Consider the following 17965-nt stretch of genomic DNA (forward strand, 5'->3'; position numbering starts at 1 on the left):
TTCAAATTGACCTACTGTGAATAGGAGAGGTGCTGTTTTCAGGGATGAGGTATTGATATTAACAAAACAAGGACATTCCTGCTGTGATAGCTTTTTCCAAGTTACCAAATTCTGCTCAGATTTTGGAGATCACAAGGAGTAATAAGTTAGCAGAGCTTAATTTTAGCTCAAAAGTAGCAGGGAGCAGAATTGCCTGGATACAGGATTTTTCCTTGCTTGCCAAAGAAATAGAGCCCACTGAGAATTCAAGTTCATTTCCTCTGTGAAATGCTTGGCCTGTTGCAAAGAAGTCAGTAGGACTCCTAGACCAGCTTACTCACTTCTGGAATTCCTCTTGCAGGCAGAAACATGTTCCTAGGGCTCATCTCTCTCCAGAGAGATGCCCCAAGTGTTTCCTCCCTCAGGGAGCAGCTAAATCTCTGCAAGATGAAAATGCCCTGCTGCAGGATTATGTTTTGGGTGAATGGTGCCATTCTGTTGTCCCTTGTGAGGGAGTTCTCTGGAATAACCTGTAACTGAGAGCTGTGTAAACATGAAACAGATCAAGTGTTCAGAGAGCTAACTCAGGGCATTAGGGACAGGAACAGTTTTGGGAGGGGAAAACCTCCCCTTTGGTTTTAACTTGTTGATCCCCTTGTTTTTCCATTAACTGAATTCAGTGATTTGGGCCAAGAAATGGATCTTTTTTAGACAGAATGTTCAAGGCCCTCCAGGTGAGGAGCCAGTGTTGTGCAGCCAAGTCATCTTTCATTCCTAAACTGCAGCTGTGCCTTGCTGCATTGCTAGAGAGGACAGGTTCAAGGACATCTCAATTTTGCAGTGGGTTTCAGGGAGCTTTTCAGGAGAGTCAAAACAACAACTGTGTGGAATAATCTAAGAATAGGACTTCTACACTCAGTAGTGGTTTGAAAAGAAAATATTAAGACTTATTAGTAGAGAGGGAAACAGCCTTGTTATGCTGCAGTGTGAATTCACAGTCTGCATCTTAAATGCACAGAGATCACAGAAAGACCTGAATATTTGATACAGGCTCTCTGTCATAAAAGCTGTAGCACAACCAAAAAAAAAAGGTGACAAGAACAGTTACCATCCAAAACTGGTGTGTGGACTGGCATTTTTGTGAGGGAAAAATCAAATAGCTCATGTTTCTATTCAGGGAGTAGAAAAATGAAGGGGTTGCAAAGTCCATGCACAGTGTCACATTAGGTGTTTGCTCAGCCTCCAGAGCAGGGGTGTCAGGGGTGGCCCAGGCAGAGATCAGGAGCAGCAAGGGAGGCTCTGGTGTGGCAAGCAGGGTGTGGGGGGTAGCTGAGCTGCCTCTGAGTGTCCTGGTAATGAGCTGCCAGCCCCTGGGTGAGGTCTTGGCTCAGCCCTCCCTGCAGTAACTGGCTGAGCATGGCTTCAGGGCTGGGGATGGGGAGGGCAGCAAGGAGCCTGGGGTGCAGCAAGGAGCCTGGGGTGCTCCCTTGGGGTGCAGCAAAGAGCCTGGGGTGCAGCAAGGAGCCTGGGGTGCTCCCTTGGGATGCAACAAGGAGCCTGCGGTGCAGCAAGGAGCCTGGGGTGCTCCCTTGGGATGCAACAAGGAGCCTGGGGTGCAGCAAGGAGCCTGGGGTGCTCCCTTGGGGTGCAGCAAGGAGCCTGGGGTGCTCCCTTGGGGTGCAGCAAGGAGCCTGGGGTGCTCCCTTGGGGTGCAGCAGGGAGCCTGGGGTGCTCCTTTAGGGTGCAGCAAGGTGAATGGGGTGCTCCTTTAGGGTGCAGCAAGGAGCCTGGGGTGCTCCCTTGGGGTGCAGCAAGGAGCCTGGGGTGCTCCCTTGGGGTGCAGCAAGGTGCCTGGGGTGCTCCCTTGGGGTGCAGCAAGGTGCCTGGGGTGCTCCCTTGGGTACCTTTGGGAGATGCTGGGGCTGGCCTTCCTCCACCAATGTCATTTTTCCCAGCTGGTGCCCCTGGCTGGGGTCAGTGCCCCTTGCAGAGGAGCAGGTCAGTGGTGGCTCAGCATGAAACCATCTCAGCCCACCCACCCTGGGCCCTGCTGGAGGGACAGATGGACACATCCAGCTCTGCCCAGTGCCTGTGCCTGCTGCTCTGCAGGAGCTTCCCAGAGTCCAGCTTGGGATCCTGCTTGAATACTGGGAAAAGTCCCCTCCTTGAATAACTTCTCCATCAATTTGGCTACTGGTGTCCTGCAGCAGCACCAGGACTGCTGATGCCTTTTGAAGCCCCAGTCTTGTTCTCTACCTGCTTTCCATGTGAATATGTATGGATTTTAAAAGAATAAGTTGAAAAATAATGATGAAAAATACTAAGTTTCTCAGATGAACTTTAAATAGGCTTCAGTTTGACCACTTTGTTTTTGTATGACACTGATAGTAGCATCTTTTTCTTCTCTCACAGCCCCACTGGCACAGCTAAATCACCAAAGGGAAGAAACAGGTCTTTGTTGTCCTGTGTGGCAGGGGGCTGTGTTTTATGTAATTCTTGGCTGGGTGCTCCAGAGCCAACAAAGCTTTCCTGTGTGTAAATGGCATTGTGTGCACGGGCTGCTGGGGCCAGCAGGACAACAGAGACCCAGAGCCTCACAAAAGAAGAGGCACAAGTGGAGGTTAATTTCCAAAGGAGGAGAGAGCAGTGGGGAAATGGAAATGGTCAGAGGTTTGTCATGGGTCATGTCTCTGGGCATTTGGAGAAGCTGTGTCAGGAGGAAAACAGGGCCTGAGCAGTGTCTGGGTAATGTCCAGAAAGCTCTGCAGAGCTCTAGGCTGCTCTGTGTGGGAAGATGGCCCAGTCAGCCCCTGCCCTGTCACTGTGGGCAGAGCTGAGCCACTCCAGCAGTGCCCTCCTGGCTGGGCTGGGGACACGTGTGTCACCTGGAGCTGGCCCTGCTGGAAACCCCCAGGCAAAGAGGGCTCTGTGTTGCAGGAGTGCCTGTCCTGCCATCTGCAGCATGTGCTCTGCAGTTCCCAAAAGTTCCTGAGTCATCTGTGCTGATGCAGACAGTGTCTCTTGGTGCTGGCCTTAAGAAATAAAGGGTAACTAAAGGGAACTTAACTTTTTTTCCCCATCCCAAAATTAATTAAAATACAGATTAATACACTCCTACTGGGCCACTCCAGTCATTGTGGGAGAGCAAACTGTAAATGGGACATTTCAGTCTCATGACCAATGACAGGACTCGAGGAAACAGCATGAAGCTGAGTCAGGGGAGGTTTAGGCTGATATCAGGAAAAGGTTTTTCACCCAGAGAGATGCTGAGCACAGGAACAGGGAAGTGGTCACAGCACCAAACCTGTCTGAGCTCAAGAAGCATTTGAGCAGCACTCAGGGGCAGGGTGGGATTGTTGGGGTGTCCTGTGCAGGACTAGGAGTTGTACTCATGCATACTCAAACTCAGCATCTTCTGTGATTCCTCTGCCTGGGTTACTTTTTTGTTTGGTTGTTTTTTCTTTCAGGAAACAGTCCTTTAGCATTTCCTGTGCTGTTCCTTCCATCTCTAGATCAGAGTGTGGAGATGCTGATGTCCACCAAAGTGCTGTGTCTGGAGTTTGAACTGCTCCAATTGCAATAGTTCTTAAGGCAGGAAAAATAACCTGCCTTACACTGTTAAGGAGGAAAATACTCTAAGAAATCCAGTGTGGATGAAGTTATGTTGGCTGCATGTGTGCTGCTTCTTTAAAAGACTATTTTATTTCAAATTACACTGTATCAAGTGACATTTGTTCCAAAGTAAATTCTATAAAAAGCCTTTTTTGTCAGATTATGGAGGGAAATCATCATTCACCTTATGTTAGAATATAAAATCAAATTCCAGTCCACAGCTCTTGAGTACTGGTGTCATGTTCTGTATGTGTAAGTGTTGATGGTAATTTGTTGTGGCGTGGTGGAAGGAGCTGTATGGCTGCAATCTGGGTCTGGCATACATTAGCCTGAGATGCAGCATTATTTGTTTGGAGTTTTGGTGAGGGGTAATCTGGGTATAAATGGAAAAGGAGTTGCATTGAAAAAACACCTGCTAATATTTGGAATTGTGTTCAAATCTCCTAGAGATGTGAATACTGCTGTCATGGAGCTGCTGATCATGGCCTATGCACTGAAGACTTCCTGTGCCAGGAACATCATTGGGGTCATCCCCTACTTCCCCTACAGCAAACAGAGCAAAATGAGGAAGAGGGGCTCCATAGTCTGCAAGCTGCTGGCTTCAATGCTTGCCAAGGCAGGTGAGTGTCCCAGGGAGCAGCAGCACAGCAGGCTTGGTGCTGCTGGGCATTCCAGAGCTCATCTGTCCTTCCATTCTCCTGTTTGATGTGGGGATGTGTTGCTGAGATCTTGAGCCAAATTAAGGGAGTTAATTTTCTTCAGCTTTCTTGTGTTTCTTTGTAACTTGCACCTGGGGAAGTGGCCTAGAAATGTTACAGTGAAATACAGTGTCAGCCCAGGGCTGTGGCATCACATGCCTGTTTCTCATTATGTCTGTGGAACTTTCTGTGTTAATCTGTTCATGATTATTTTATGACATGGCATAATAGTCTGAGTAATAGCTAAAACAGACTGGAAAATGGAGGTGTTGAAGGAACTCCAGCCACGTGGGAATATTTTTCAATAAATTGTTGTCTTTTTTCCCCCTTAGGTTTAACACACATTATCACTATGGACCTTCATCAAAAGGAAATCCAAGGCTTCTTCAGCTTTCCAGTAGACAACCTGAGAGCATCCCCTTTCCTGCTTCAGTATATACAGGAAGAAGTGAGGTTACTCTAGTTCTGTGTATATCAACTTGTCTGAACTCATTTTAATGTGATGGCAGCACAGGGCCTCTGCTTAAGTAGAGGAACTGGTGTCAGTCTAGGTCAATCCTTCTGTTAATGAATTCTTTCTCAGGGGGTACCTATTGCATGTGGAAAGATGTTACACTTCTCTGACTGGATAGAAACTGAACTGCAGCACAAGCAGGAGAGGAGCTTGCTCTCTGTGGAGTTAGTGCCATTTGAGAGATGCTACTTGTGCCTCTGCCTCTAATCACCTCTGAAATCCTGTTAAACTGCTCCCCTTCTCCCTTTGTGCTGTGCTGGATTTCTGCCTGCTCTGAATTATTGATAGACTTTGTCTTGGGCTGAGTGTAGGAGTGCTGAGCACAGCAGGGCTGGGAGCAGGGCACAGAGGTTTTGTTCTCCATGTGCAAAAGATGATGATTTATTCCCACATGGTGAGAGCAAGGCTTCCGCATATGGGGAGGGTTAAACATAGTGAACAGTCCCACCTTTGCAGAACACACAAATTGGAAGCAAGTGCAGTTGCCTCTCTAGTTTCTTGTCACAGAGTGAAGATTTGGTTCTGGGGAGGAGGATGGGTGAAATTATTCAGCCATGTATGAAACCAGTTACTCCCTAGGAAGAAGATTTTTTTTAATTAATTAACTTTTTATCACATCCAGATTCCAGATTACAGAAACGCAGTTATTGTAGCCAAATCTCCTGGTGCTGCTAAAAGGTAAATGAATGCTTTGCTAGCTGGTTAAAAGTTACTTGGAAAATACCTGAGCTGGTGGAAGATATACCAGGGAAAGTATGGGAGGGTGGGAGATGGATTGAGAATCTGGTCATAATTCTTTTGTGGCTGGAAATGGGATGGATGTGGTGCAGATAGACAGCTGAACTTTGTATTCCCACCCCTATGGGCATAAACTCTGAAATGGTTCACGTTGCTGCTGGAGTTTGAGCAGTGCCTGAGCATCTCAGAAAGCATTTCCAATGTGGAGGAACACAGGAGAGCCTGTGGTGGAGCCAAGGGGTAGAGTGGGCTTTGGGATATTAATGAGAAATTAAGAGTCACATCCAGTGAGGTTTCTTGCAGAGAAACAGCCACAGAGGTGCAGCCTCTGCTTGCTGTAGTGGCAGAGAACTTGCTGTGGTGGGCTGTGAAGCTGCCTCAGCCCAGCAGGCCCATGAGGGGCTGGTTTTGTCTTGCAGGGCTCAGTCCTACGCCGAGAGGCTGCGCCTGGGGCTGGCTGTGATCCATGGGGAGGCTCAGTGCACGGAGCAGGACATGGATGACGGGCGGCACTCCCCTCCCATGCTCAAAAATGCAACTGTGCATCCTGGCCTGGAGCTGCCATGTAAGATCAAGCTTCTCTGCTTACCTTTTGGGGGAAAAAAAAGGAAAGTTTGGTGGGAAATTTCTGTTGGTTTATCTGTGTGGGTGTAACCAGCCTAAAGGCAGTTAGACCAGTGGGATTTTTTTCATAGAAAGGTTGATATCAGTGAGTTGTGGGAGAAGTCACAGGGGAAGGTTTTTATTTAATTCCTTCTGGCCATGCAGAGCATCAGTATTTTCTCCATGGCTGTGCCTGCTCCATAGTGTTAGACTGACAAACCTCTGATAAAGGTGGTGCTTTTACAGTGTTCAGCAACAGAATTCATTGAGCTGATGAAACATGGGGGATGTAAAAGTGTAAGTAACGAGATAACGACCACTGAGACAGGCTGTTGGCTCCATTGGGGAGGGGAGGGCTGGTCTTTGTCTTCCCTTCTCTGCAGCCATTGTTACTGCTGGAAATCTTCTTCACCTTGGCAGCCAGATGATCATATTCCAAAGTCTGTTTTGACAAGGTTTTGAGCTTTATGTGGCTGGGGTGAATAGGTTCTCCAAGAGCATTGTTGACCTGCTTCTGGAGCTCTTGCCATTGATTTGGGAGCTGAGAGCAAAAGAAAAAGAGGAATCTTGTGTTCTGGGAAATGCCATCCTCAGGATTGCTTGTATTCCTGCAGCAGTCAAATAACAACACTACAATCAAAATCCAGCTCCCTTTTGGGAGGATTTCAGCTTTCTAGGCAGGTGGTGGCAGGATAGAAATTGGGAGCAGGAAGGTGGCTGAGAAGTGCCCGTGGGAAAGGCTGTGTGCTGCTGTGTGTGGCAACACCAGCAGTGGTTTGGGCTACTGATAATCATCTAATCTTTGGAAATTTAGGGACAACATCCAACCAGTCAGTGGGCAGCTTGTGGAGGGGAGGCAAGTAGGACTGCAGGCATTTTACATCACTCCAGCTGTGTCTCACTGCAATACAATCAGTTAAACAGTGCTTTTGATGCTGGTGAAACTCCTCTTGGGCCTTGAGGGGCAGGTGGGGCTTGGCAATGAAGTTTGGGGCTTTATTGTTCTGCTTCTGACAAGGGGATTTTTTTCATGCCTGTCCAAGAAAGCAGGAATTTGCATGGTTATTCTTCACTTTCTCCCTCCTCTCCTATTCTGGAGGATGCTGTCCTCCAGAAAATCAGTAGCTGACATTTGTCTGCTATGGAGGCATTGATGTGATTGTAATTTTATTTCCAGCCATGTCACTTCAGAGAAGCTCAGCTGTGGAAGGTTGTGCTGCTGGAGAACCCTGTAAATGGTTGTTGATACAGAAATGTGCCCTTGTCCAGTTTAATTATGAATCCAATGGAAAATTGTTTTCAGTCCTCAGCTATCCAAACACAGACTAATTTGCTGTGTATCACCACTTTCTTATTTTATCTCCTGCTGCACAGACTCAGCACTTGACCAATGACCTTACATCCCAGCATGCCTAAGCACAGTGTAAAACAGTTGAGCTGTGGCTTGGCAGCTCTGTCATGGGGTGGATTGTGAGGCAGACTTGTCCCAAACTCTCAGTACAAGTTTCTTTTCTCTGCAGTTTTCTAACGTGAGAGATGCCTGATTTTGAGTGAGCTGGGTTCTGGAGGTGCAGAATTGAGGTTATCCCTATCTAAAAGCAGTCTGTGCATTCTGGTTGTGTCACAGTCTCTGCCAGGCAGAGGTAAAAGTGCAGCTGGGATGGCAATGCTGTGAGTGTCTGTGCTGACCCTCTCTGCTGTGCCTCATTTCTTGTCCAATTCAGTCATTTGAAAAGTATCTTCCCACCTCAAATGTCACATGATTCCAAACCCTCATTCAGCTCTCCCTTCCTGGTGCTGAAAGCTTTGAGGGCAGAGTGTAGCAGGGTTCAGCTGTGTGGTTGGTTGTGAAAGGTCAGACATGTGCTGCTGCTCAGAACTGGATATTCCTTACACCAAAACTGTCCCCAAACCCTCCAATTGTCAAAACAAAAGTGATCTGTGAGTCTGCCTGGCTTAGCAACTAAACCTGGGCCTGGCAGGAAGGAGCTTGGGGATGTTCCTAGGGAGTGACTGAGACTTCTTGTGGAGCATCCCACCCTGGGCTACAACCAGATCAGTGTGGAGCATCCCAGACTTGGCAACTGGAGCTCCAGACAGTTGTGTTAGAGGCAGGAGAGAGGTGAAACCTGTGTTGGGGAGCAGCCCCAGAGCCCCACAGCCTTGTGCTCTGTGCCATTCTCCATGGGCTTCCTGCTGAACTGGCTGGGCTCCTGTGTCCTGGCATGCACCTTCTCCCCCTGTTCTAGCAGGGATCATGTGCCTCTAATTAATGAGTGCTAGGCAGTGTAATGGCTTAGTTATTGTCCTCTGAGTGTGGCCTGATGTGATATTCTGATTCGTAGGGAGCCACAACAGAAAAATGCCAGAGGTGCTTCTAATTGCACTTAAAATGCTTCACTAGAGCAGCAGCAAGAGCCCCCAGCAGTGCAGCCCCTGAAATCAGAGCCTTGGAGACAGGATGGCACTCCAAGGTTATTCCCTTTGATTGTGTGCTTTTGTGTCTCTGGGCTTGCAGCTGGCTCAGGGCTGTGCCTTAACAAATGCACGGGGACTCTTTGCCTGTTTCCTGGAGAAAAAGAGTGGAGCACCATCTGTTAAATCATTTCAGTGGCTTTGGAATTCAGTGCTTTGTACAGAGAGCTAATGGTCTGCTTGAATCCCAGAGCCCAGCAAACTGCCACAAAGGGAGTTTGGGGGAGAAACTGCACTGACCATGGCTCTGTTCCTACTTCCCTGCCCCCATCTTGCCTGTGTTTAGGCTGGGCACAGAGGTGTTTTCCGTCCTTCCAAGGTTATCTCTACACAAAACAGTTCATTCTTGAGCAGCCTTTTGCTCCCAGGCTCTGTTGTAAATGCAGCATTATATTTCTTGGTGATTGTCACTTTAATTTGCACTGTCAGCTCCAAACAGAATTTATTTTAGTATTTCTTAACCTGTTTTTGACCACTTAATTAAAGCAACATGTTTACACACCTGGGAATGTTCTTTCTTAGTGCCAGTGATCCTGCCTTTAACATGTGGTACTTTGGTGTATGTTATGCACATCTGAATGAAAGTGTTCTTTGATATTCTTGTTTTATAAAGAAATGGTGGTTGGTCTAGTTTTTTCTCCTTTATTTTTCCCCCTCAGAAGCTACAGATACCACAAGCATCTTTTCTTACTCTCCAGAAAAAGTCAGCAACTCTTTAAACCAAACTTGTACATGATCCAAGGGGTTACACCATGCAAAAGTACCAGCATGGCTTATTTCTGTTCTCTTCTGTCTACAAAGATAGAGGGTTTGTGTCTGGGAGGAAAATATTCTTTTATTATTTGAATCATTTTTCAAGGCACCTCCTCGTAGCAGTTCTGACTTGCACATCTTGATATGTTCAAAGATTCTGAAGAAGAAGCTGGCTGCACTAACCCTTGTGTAGACTCTCATCACCTTGGAGCAGTTGAGATTTGATGTGGTTGTGGGTAGATCCTTGGCTTGCAATTTTTTTTTCTTTTTTTTGCAGAGAAAATTGAACAAGGAAAAGGGAGAACATCTCTTTAAGATCCGGGTAGGTCGACACGTTGCCTACCATTCTTTAAAAATAAACCAAAATTGAAATACAGCTTTTAAAAAACAGACAGAGATGCAAAGCACTGCTAATGTTGCTGGTTGCCATGTTAGCCTTTAAGCATAGCAAGGAATGTGTCTGCTTCCTTCATGGAGTAGAAGGATACTGATTTGCTGAAACTCCATATCTCTGTGAGTAAAACAGTGCTGAATTTCAGCTCCCCAGGCCTGTTCACCATTTGTGTAGAAAAGTTTCCCCTGACCTGGCTGCTGTAAACAGAGATGGCACTCATCACTGGATACACACAGAGGCTGGGATGGCAGCCAGGTGAATCCTTTTGATACTTCACAGCTCCCACCAGGAGCTCTATTACTGTCCAGACTAGATAGTAAACTCATAACTAATCTGAGCAGGTCAGTAGTGCCTGTAACTGGAATTTATGATCTGCTTCTCGCTGGTGGTGCTTAATCTTCATTTATTATAAATAATCTTCCATCTCATAAGAATATTTTTCCTTCAGGATTTAGACAAGACTTTGCATTTGGTAGGAGACTCAGAAATAACCATGCAAGGGAGGCTGAGGAATCTGTGCCATGAAGAGCTGTTGATTAACTCTTCAGTCCAAGGTAGCTGTGACTTTAACTGCAAAACCTGGCAATGAGTGATGGGGACTTCAGGCAAAACAGACTTACTGGACACCTTTTGTACAGTTTTGGTAGGTTTATGGAAAACCAGCCTGTGGAGTAGGTCATGGATGTGAAGGACAGCTCTACACAAGAATCTTCAAAGTTGTGGTGCTTATAATTGCTTTTATTATATGCCTCAGTGTGAGTCATTCACCCAGCTGTGCTTGCACTCTAAGCATTCCCAGGCACTGATGAGATATGGGAATGGTACTGGATCATCCTGCTGTGCAGGATGGGGAGTTTGATGTAAGACTTTTTTGGTGAGGAGAGCAGAGATCAATATTTAGACAGGCTTTTTGCTGGGCAATGGCTTGTGTTCTCCTGCTGCTCAGGTATTACATTGAAGTGGATTACCCTAAAAGAGAAAAATCTTGCTTTGTCTGAACTCCTTGAGGCACTTGAGAAGCCTCTGTGGCCAGAATCCTGGCAAGACCTGAGCTTACAAAAGGAGGGGCACCAAGTGCCTTGGTAGGACACTTTGCACTCACTGTGGAGAGCATAAAATAGGGCTGTGGGGTGTGGAGGTGGGCCAGGTAAGTGTTACAAAATGCTGGAGGTGCCTCTTGGCTTCAGTGGTTAGATCAGCCCAGATTGTCACCTACTGACACACAAGTGCCCACTGCAGTGTCCTGTCCATGCTGGAGGTTTTTGTACCAGCACCCCATGGCAAGTGAGAGGTTTGGCAGATGGACAGCAAGGCCCTGGCCTGTGCTGGAGGTTGGTTGCTGTTTGGTGTAAGTCTGAAGGCTGTGTTACATCTGGACACTCTCAGTGCATCTCAGTTCAGATCTCTGGTATTTTCATGATGCTGCTGGAATTTTAGCAGGGTGTGGTTTTGCATGGACCCTGTCAGTGCAATAGTGTCAGGAGGGAATGGAACCTTATTTCCCAGTACATCTCTTCACTGTGTGCCAGGTAGCACAGCTTGTCAGTGTCTGCTTTGATCCAATTGCTGGTTGCACTGAGCTTATTGAACTGAGTTTCAACTGGATTTTGTCCTACTCTTTCCATTAATCCACTTAAAAAATAATCAGCAAAATTGCTTCTGCAAACTTCCTTAAGCTTTCTTTGCCTGAGCAGGTGGTATTAAGGTTCTTACACCCTCTCAAAGACCCCTCTGTGTTTGGTGATGTGAGAAAGCAAATGAGCTGCAGTGCAAGTCTCTGGTCCTACAGATGATTTACTGAGTCCAAGAGGTGAAAAGTTGCACCTTGTAAAGCACCTGCCCTTTGAGAGGTGCTGCTTGGAAAAACCCATTTGTTGTTCCCAGTCATGGAATGGACCCTTTTTCAAGTCCTGGAGCACAGAGAAGGTCACTGATATTGCCCATAAACCAGGTGCTGCTTTGTAACTCTCCTTGCACAGGGGTCTGTTAGAGAGTTGGAATTGCTTTCTGTTTCTGAGATCAGTACAAAATCCCCACAGAAACAGAATTTCCTCTTTATGCAGCAGTGCTGTTCATTTGAGGAGAAAAATGATGGTTAAATGAGAGTTTCTCACTTAGGTGGGTGTCAGGATCATGTAAAGCACATCTGTGTCTGCATCAGTGTAAGGTGTTTAATGGTTCAGCCTCTTGTCTGGTGGAACTGGGGGTGTTTGACTCAAGCCTGAGTCACCTGGACTCTTTTTTTTCCCTTCTTCTTTAGTGATGATGGCCAAGGAGAAACCGCCAATAACTGTGGTTGGAGACGTTGGAGGAAGGATTGCCATCATTGTGGTATGAGTGTGAGGGGAACAGGTGGGGGGTGGCTTCCTCACAGCATCTTTGCTTCAGTTGTTCCATCCCTGAGGGTCAGAAGGATGCCTGGTATAGGAGTGGGAACGTGGTTTTTAGACACTCTTTTCTCCAGTAGTGCTGGTGGCTTTGGTTATTTCAACTTTCTCTTGAAAACCATTTGCACTTCAGCTCTTTAAGCCCTAAAATGTCCTTGCTGCCTTGATTCTAAGTGTTAGATGTCTGCAAGTAATGAATAAATCCAGGGCACACAGAGAAAACTCCTGAAGTGCTAAAAAACCCCAAACAAAAAACTTGCCAAGCCTCTCTTACTTGCTATGCCATGCTGCAGTGTAAGTAATCAACATGCAGCTCCTGCCCCATGGAAAAATACTCCTTGCTGATGATAAACTGTGAGTGCATGTGCAAGGACTGATTTGTTTCCAAGACACATTTGTTCTCCACACTAGCAAAAGGGTCATTAAACCAGGGAAATAGCATTCACAGATTAGTCATGCACGTGGCTGTCCTCAGCAGCAGCTGGAGTAGACAGGGATTCTATTTTTCATCTGTGTGCATGGCCAAAGCTGCAGTAGCCTGCAGATCCACTCCTGCCCTGCAGGCTTTGAAAACTGCTGGTTTTGATGTTATTTCTGTTTCTGCTTAGGATGACATCATTGATGACGTGGAAAGCTTTGTAGCTGCTGCAGAGATCCTGAAAGAGCGTGGAGCCTACAAGATTTTTGTGATGGCCACTCATGGGCTCCTGTCAGCAGATGCCCCTCGTCTCATAGAGGAATCCTCCATTGATGAGGTGAGTCTGCTCTCCAGGCTGCAGAGTGGGGGTGGCACCAAAACTCACAAATTGATGTCCTTCCCAAGGCACATAGCTCATGTCTGGAATTACTCATTTAATCAGGTGCTTTCAGTTAGCTGATTCTTCACTGGAACACACAAAAAAATAAAAGTCTGTGTGATTAATACTTGCTCAGATCAGATCTGCTTCCTAGTGTATTTTCTCCCTAACAGAAATATTAGTCATCCCTGCGTGGACATTTCCCTCCCTGCAGCTGGGGCTGTGTGGCTGCCATCTCACTGTGAGCCCCTCTCCCCCAGCTGATCAGGGGCTGCTGGTACATGAGGAGGACAGGATTTCAAACTTAATAATAGATATTGTGATCTGAGTGGACCCATCAGCCTGTTGGAGAGTGCTGCTTATGCTGGTCCCCTCAACAGATTGTAAGAGGGGAGACCATTTATTTTAATCTTTTTTCCTAATATGCAAGGGTTTCTCTTCCTGAACTGTGGAACAGCAGTACACACCCCTCGGGGTGGCTGCTCAGGGAGGGTGAACATTCCTGCAGCACAATTTCCTTTCCTTTCTGGCCCTCCATAGGTGGTGGTGACCAACACTGTTCCTCACGAGGTGCAGAAGCTGCAGTGCCCCAAGATAAAGACTGTGGATATCAGTTTGATCCTCTCAGAGGCCATCAGGCGCATCCACAACGGCGAGTCCATGGCTTATCTCTTCCGCAACATCACCGTCGATGACTAGACCTGAGCCTGCCCCTGTCCTGGATTCCACAAGAGAAGGAAATCTGCATGGAAAGGCAATACCATAAAACATAGGCATAACACAGCTGTTTATTTTTGTAGGAGTGTCGAGGTTTTCAGGGTCTTGAGCCGTGAGATCTAATAGAAAAGAAATCAACCTGACCAGCACTTTACAAGTCAATAGAAGGGGCCACTGGCAGTGGGGGGAATTACACCTTAATTGAGAGAGATGGAGAAATGAGATGGTGTTGAATTTTTAAGTTCCTTTAATGATTTTTTTTTTTTTAGTGTGTTTTCTCTTGCCCTGTAGGGGCAGAAAGAAAAGCTAAACAGAAGTAGCTGTCAGCTTGTGAGAAGGGAACAGGGACTGCTCATTGCTGTGTGGGCAGCAAGAGCAGCCTTTGGGGTTGTTTCTGCCTGTGTCTCACCCCAGAGCACAGAAGGGAATGTTCAGGCTGTGCTGCTGGCAGAGCTGAGCCAACAGCAGCTCTGTGCCAGCTCAGTGGCCTCTCCTCTCCTGCACAGCAGAGCAGGGACTTTCATCAAAACTCAGTTAGCGGAACATCCCAAAGGACAGCTTAGGGCAACCCATTGGCAGGGCTGCTCCCATCCCTGGGTCAGGGAGCTGGGAACAGGCTCATGTGTGTGTCCCAGCAGAGCAGGGAATGCTAGATAATGTGTTGGCCTTTTCATTTGGCGAGCTTTGGATCATTATTGCTCTTCAGTGATGATTCACATGAGGGTCTTGCTCCTCTCTGGGACACTCGTCTGCACTGCAAAACCAGGCACGATTTTTGGAGTTGCCTGGGGCTGAGTTTGTGGCAGAGTCTTATGGGAAAGGGAAGTTGGAACAATATCTGCTTCTAATGCAGCTGTGCTTTCCAAAACACTAACACTGAACCTGCAATAAAAAGTGTAAGATTTTTCAGCTTTGGTGCTTCCTATGAATCCTGTGCCCTCTGAGGAGCTGCTGTGTTCAGGTGGGGCTGTTGCTGTAACAAGGCTCACTTGGCAGCTTGCAACTTCTTCCACAGGGAAGTAGGACTGGCTGATCACTCCTTTCTTGAGTGATACTAATTTTTGGGTGGAGGGGACACTTGAGGAAGCAGCACAAGATGCATGTGGAAGGCTTTGTCTCCAGGATGGTATAAGGATAAACTCCCAAACTGATTTTTCCCCTTGATGAGACAACCACACTCCAGAAAAAACCTACACCACTAGTCTGCTGATGTGAGGAACAAATAAAAGCTGCTGGAAGCAGTTGCTTCAACAGCACAGGAAATGTTTAGTTGTTCAATTTTGGTTATCTTTATTTCTATTCCACTCCAACATATAAAATGTGCCAAGGTGCAAGCAGTCACCAGGCAGGACAAACCTTGAATACCAGGCAAACAAATGGACCTTGGCATGGAGTGCTTGGACCACTTTCAGTATCCAGCATGGATTAAACCTCCATGCCAAATTCCATGAGGGATGTGCAGAACTGGATGAGGTATCAAAGCTGTTGATGGGCTTTCCTGCATTTTCAAAGTACCACAAACAAATCTCAGCTGTACTCTGTGACCACAGCCTGGCTCCTTGGCCTGGAGGGGTAATAATGCTGCACTGCAAGTATTGAACAGATCACCTGGAGCTGTGGAGTCCTTGGAGATGGCTGTGCCCCCTTTCTTCTGAGCCACTGCTGCACAATGTTCTTCATCCTGGAAGGCAGTGTTAAAAGTGGGAGCAGTATTGCTGTTCTCTCCCCTTCAAAGTGCTTGTCAGACCTGCCAGGAGCAAGGTTGGGGCTCATTGAGGATTCTTGCCCCATTCAGGCTTGCTTTTGCTGGGCTGTATTTGGGTGGAACCCATGGAATCATAGCACCACTGAGCAGAGGGTTGTGCCTGTGTGCCCTGGGCCTTTGTCATGAGTGAATGTTTTATGGTTGCTTAAAGAATCACCAGCTGAGGTATCAGCAAAAGCAGGTTTAGTATAGAAGTGAAAGTTCCTCAAAGTTGTTTGCAAGGTTCACTCTACTATTTACTACATGGTAAAAGCAAACTAAAATCTAAAAGAAATCAATCTAAACCCAAAATCAATCCAAAAATCTACATTGAGACTGGGGAAGGGGGAAAGGCAAGGATGAAAAGGAAACACAGGCTGAGTCACAAGGTTCAGAATAGACCCCCTTGCAAAACTGAACCCCAGACTTGACCAACAGTTTTGGCCCAAAGGTTTAACAGCATTGAACTGCATAAGCTGTTAAGCAATAGCTTATGCTGAAGTTAAACAATTTAACAATTTCATATAGCATTTACTTTAAAATCTAAAATACTTAAGAATCTAGGAGAGCAATGTCCACAGTGTATTTGCTGTAGTGCATTCCCACTCACACACAGACCTGAAGGAACCTGTACAAGGAACCTCTGAAGAATTCCCCTCGAGCTCCTGGAAATGCATCAGATATCTTTGCATCTTCTCAACAGGCAGAGTTGAGCCTCAAGGAATGGTCATAATTCCTCTCCATCCTGGGCACAATTCAGGTCAGCAGCTTTCTTTGAAAGCTCGATAACAAAAATGTTGTTCTGCTTGGGTTGTTGTTCAGGCAAGAAAAATAGTTTTCCAAGGCTGTTTGTTAAGAATTAGGAGTTTGTTAGACAGCACAAGTTCCTGGGAGCAGACAGTGTTTCTGATAACATTGAGAGTTGCTCAGCCCAGGTGCTGTTCTCAAGGCCAAGGCCTAGCAAGCATTTCTGAGATCATAGTGCAGCTCAAGAGCTGGGGGAAGGCGCCACCAGAATCCACCCTGTGACTAAAAACAACTTGTCTTGCTCCACAGAGTGGCCATGTGGTCACCTCTTGCCTCTGTGCCTATAAACAGGGATTTATTATGTCCAACTTAAAAATTGTGAGAAATTTTTGATCAGGTTAGCTAAATACTGTGATTTTTGAGACTGTTGAATGTGAGAGAACAATATTATGTATGCAAGGACATCTGTGGGACAGTGCTACCTGTCCAGCTAATATAAACACTTCAGCATATAAAATACTACAGTACATTAATACAGTACATTAAGCATAAAATGACAGAAATCAGCAAAATTATAACAGGATGCAGTGTTAGATCTGGAATTCCTGTTGCAGTGGGTGACCACCCAAACACAGTCCCACCAGTGATGTTCTCCATTTCTCATCACTTGATTTATCTATTCTGTATTTGATGAATAGTGGTGAGCTCTGTGTCCATTGCTTCAGACACCTTCCACCAGTGAACACAGCTCTTTGTGCTGCAGTAATGTTTCCATCAGTGCAAGCTTCATTCCAGTGGGGGTGAGCAGGAAATCTTGCTGGAATGTGTAGGTAGATTGTAGCAATCCATGGGTTGTGACAGAACTGAATAGTTGAGGTCACATCCTCTAATTTTGGAGAAAACTACAAACCCAAATATTTGAGTGATGGCTTATTTCTATAGTGGTGTGGTCTCTATGGAATCACCAATAGTTCTTACTCTTCCCAATGTATATAAGTACAGTTACAAGCAGGATTTCAGCAGGATGTATTTCAAAATGACAAGCATTTTGTTCAGTGCCAAGACAAATGTCTTGGGCATTAGCATTGGTGTTACTTTCACAAATAAATCCCTGTTGTTCCTGTACAACACACACATCAACAGTGACAGCTTGCCATTTGTTCCCATTTTGTTGGCCCGTGCTCTGTGTTGTGTTGGAAATAATTCCATGGTGATTTAACCCCAGTGCAGTGGTTGGGTAAATGGGGTTTATCAAAGCACTGTGTATTGTTAAAGCAAAAGCTGTGGCTTTACTGTTGGTAGGGTTGTGGTGGTGTTCACAGGGGTCCCAGGATGAGGGAAGAGATGATAATCTTGACTCCATTTCAGAAGGCTGATTTATTATTTTATGATATATATTATGTTTAAAGAAAATGATATGTTAAAACTATACTGAAGAATAGAAGAAAGGATTTCATCAGAAGGCTTGAAAGGAATAGAAAGGAATGATAATAAAATCTTGTGACTGACCAGAGAGTCCGAGACAGCTGACTGAGATTGGCCATTAATTAAAAACAACCACATGAGACCAATCAAAGATGCACCTGGTGCATTCCACAGCAGCAGATAATTATTGTTTACATTTCAATTCTGAGACCTCAGCTTCTCAGGAGGAAAGATCCTAGTGAAAGGATTTTTCATAAAAGATGTCTGTGACATAGGGTCAGAAGTGAAGTTAACTAGATGCCACCAAGGTTGAAATTCTCATTAAAATTTGTTTGCATTATCCTGATTACCTTTTACATTTCAGTGGTCAGGGTACCTCCTT

At 46.1% G+C, this 17965-nt stretch overlaps 1 protein-coding gene across 8 annotated transcripts in view; it reads left to right on the forward strand.

Annotated features, from left to right (window-relative positions):
- Positions 1-17683, forward strand: part of PRPSAP1 (phosphoribosyl pyrophosphate synthetase associated protein 1) — a 28799-nt gene extending 11116 nt beyond the window's left edge. For all 8 annotated transcript variants that reach the window (XM_071452657.1, XM_071452656.1, XM_071452655.1 and 5 more), the window contains 7 exons: positions 4039-4211; positions 4622-4737; positions 5426-5481; positions 5961-6106; positions 12027-12097; positions 12762-12908; positions 13491-17683. In XM_071452657.1, coding sequence (XP_071308758.1) covers positions 4039-4211; positions 4622-4737; positions 5426-5481; positions 5961-6106; positions 12027-12097; positions 12762-12908; positions 13491-13649 — 868 coding nt within the window. In that variant the 3' untranslated portion in view covers positions 13650-17683. The remainder of the gene's footprint in view (positions 1-4038; positions 4212-4621; positions 4738-5425; positions 5482-5960; positions 6107-12026; positions 12098-12761; positions 12909-13490) is intronic.
- Positions 17684-17965: the final 282 nt, after the last annotated feature.

Source organism: Agelaius tricolor, unplaced genomic scaffold, assembly GCF_023055355.1.
Source record: "Agelaius tricolor isolate 1412-34295 unplaced genomic scaffold, bAgeTri1.0.p SCAF_35, whole genome shotgun sequence".
Lineage (NCBI taxonomy): Eukaryota > Metazoa > Chordata > Aves > Passeriformes > Icteridae > Agelaius > Agelaius tricolor.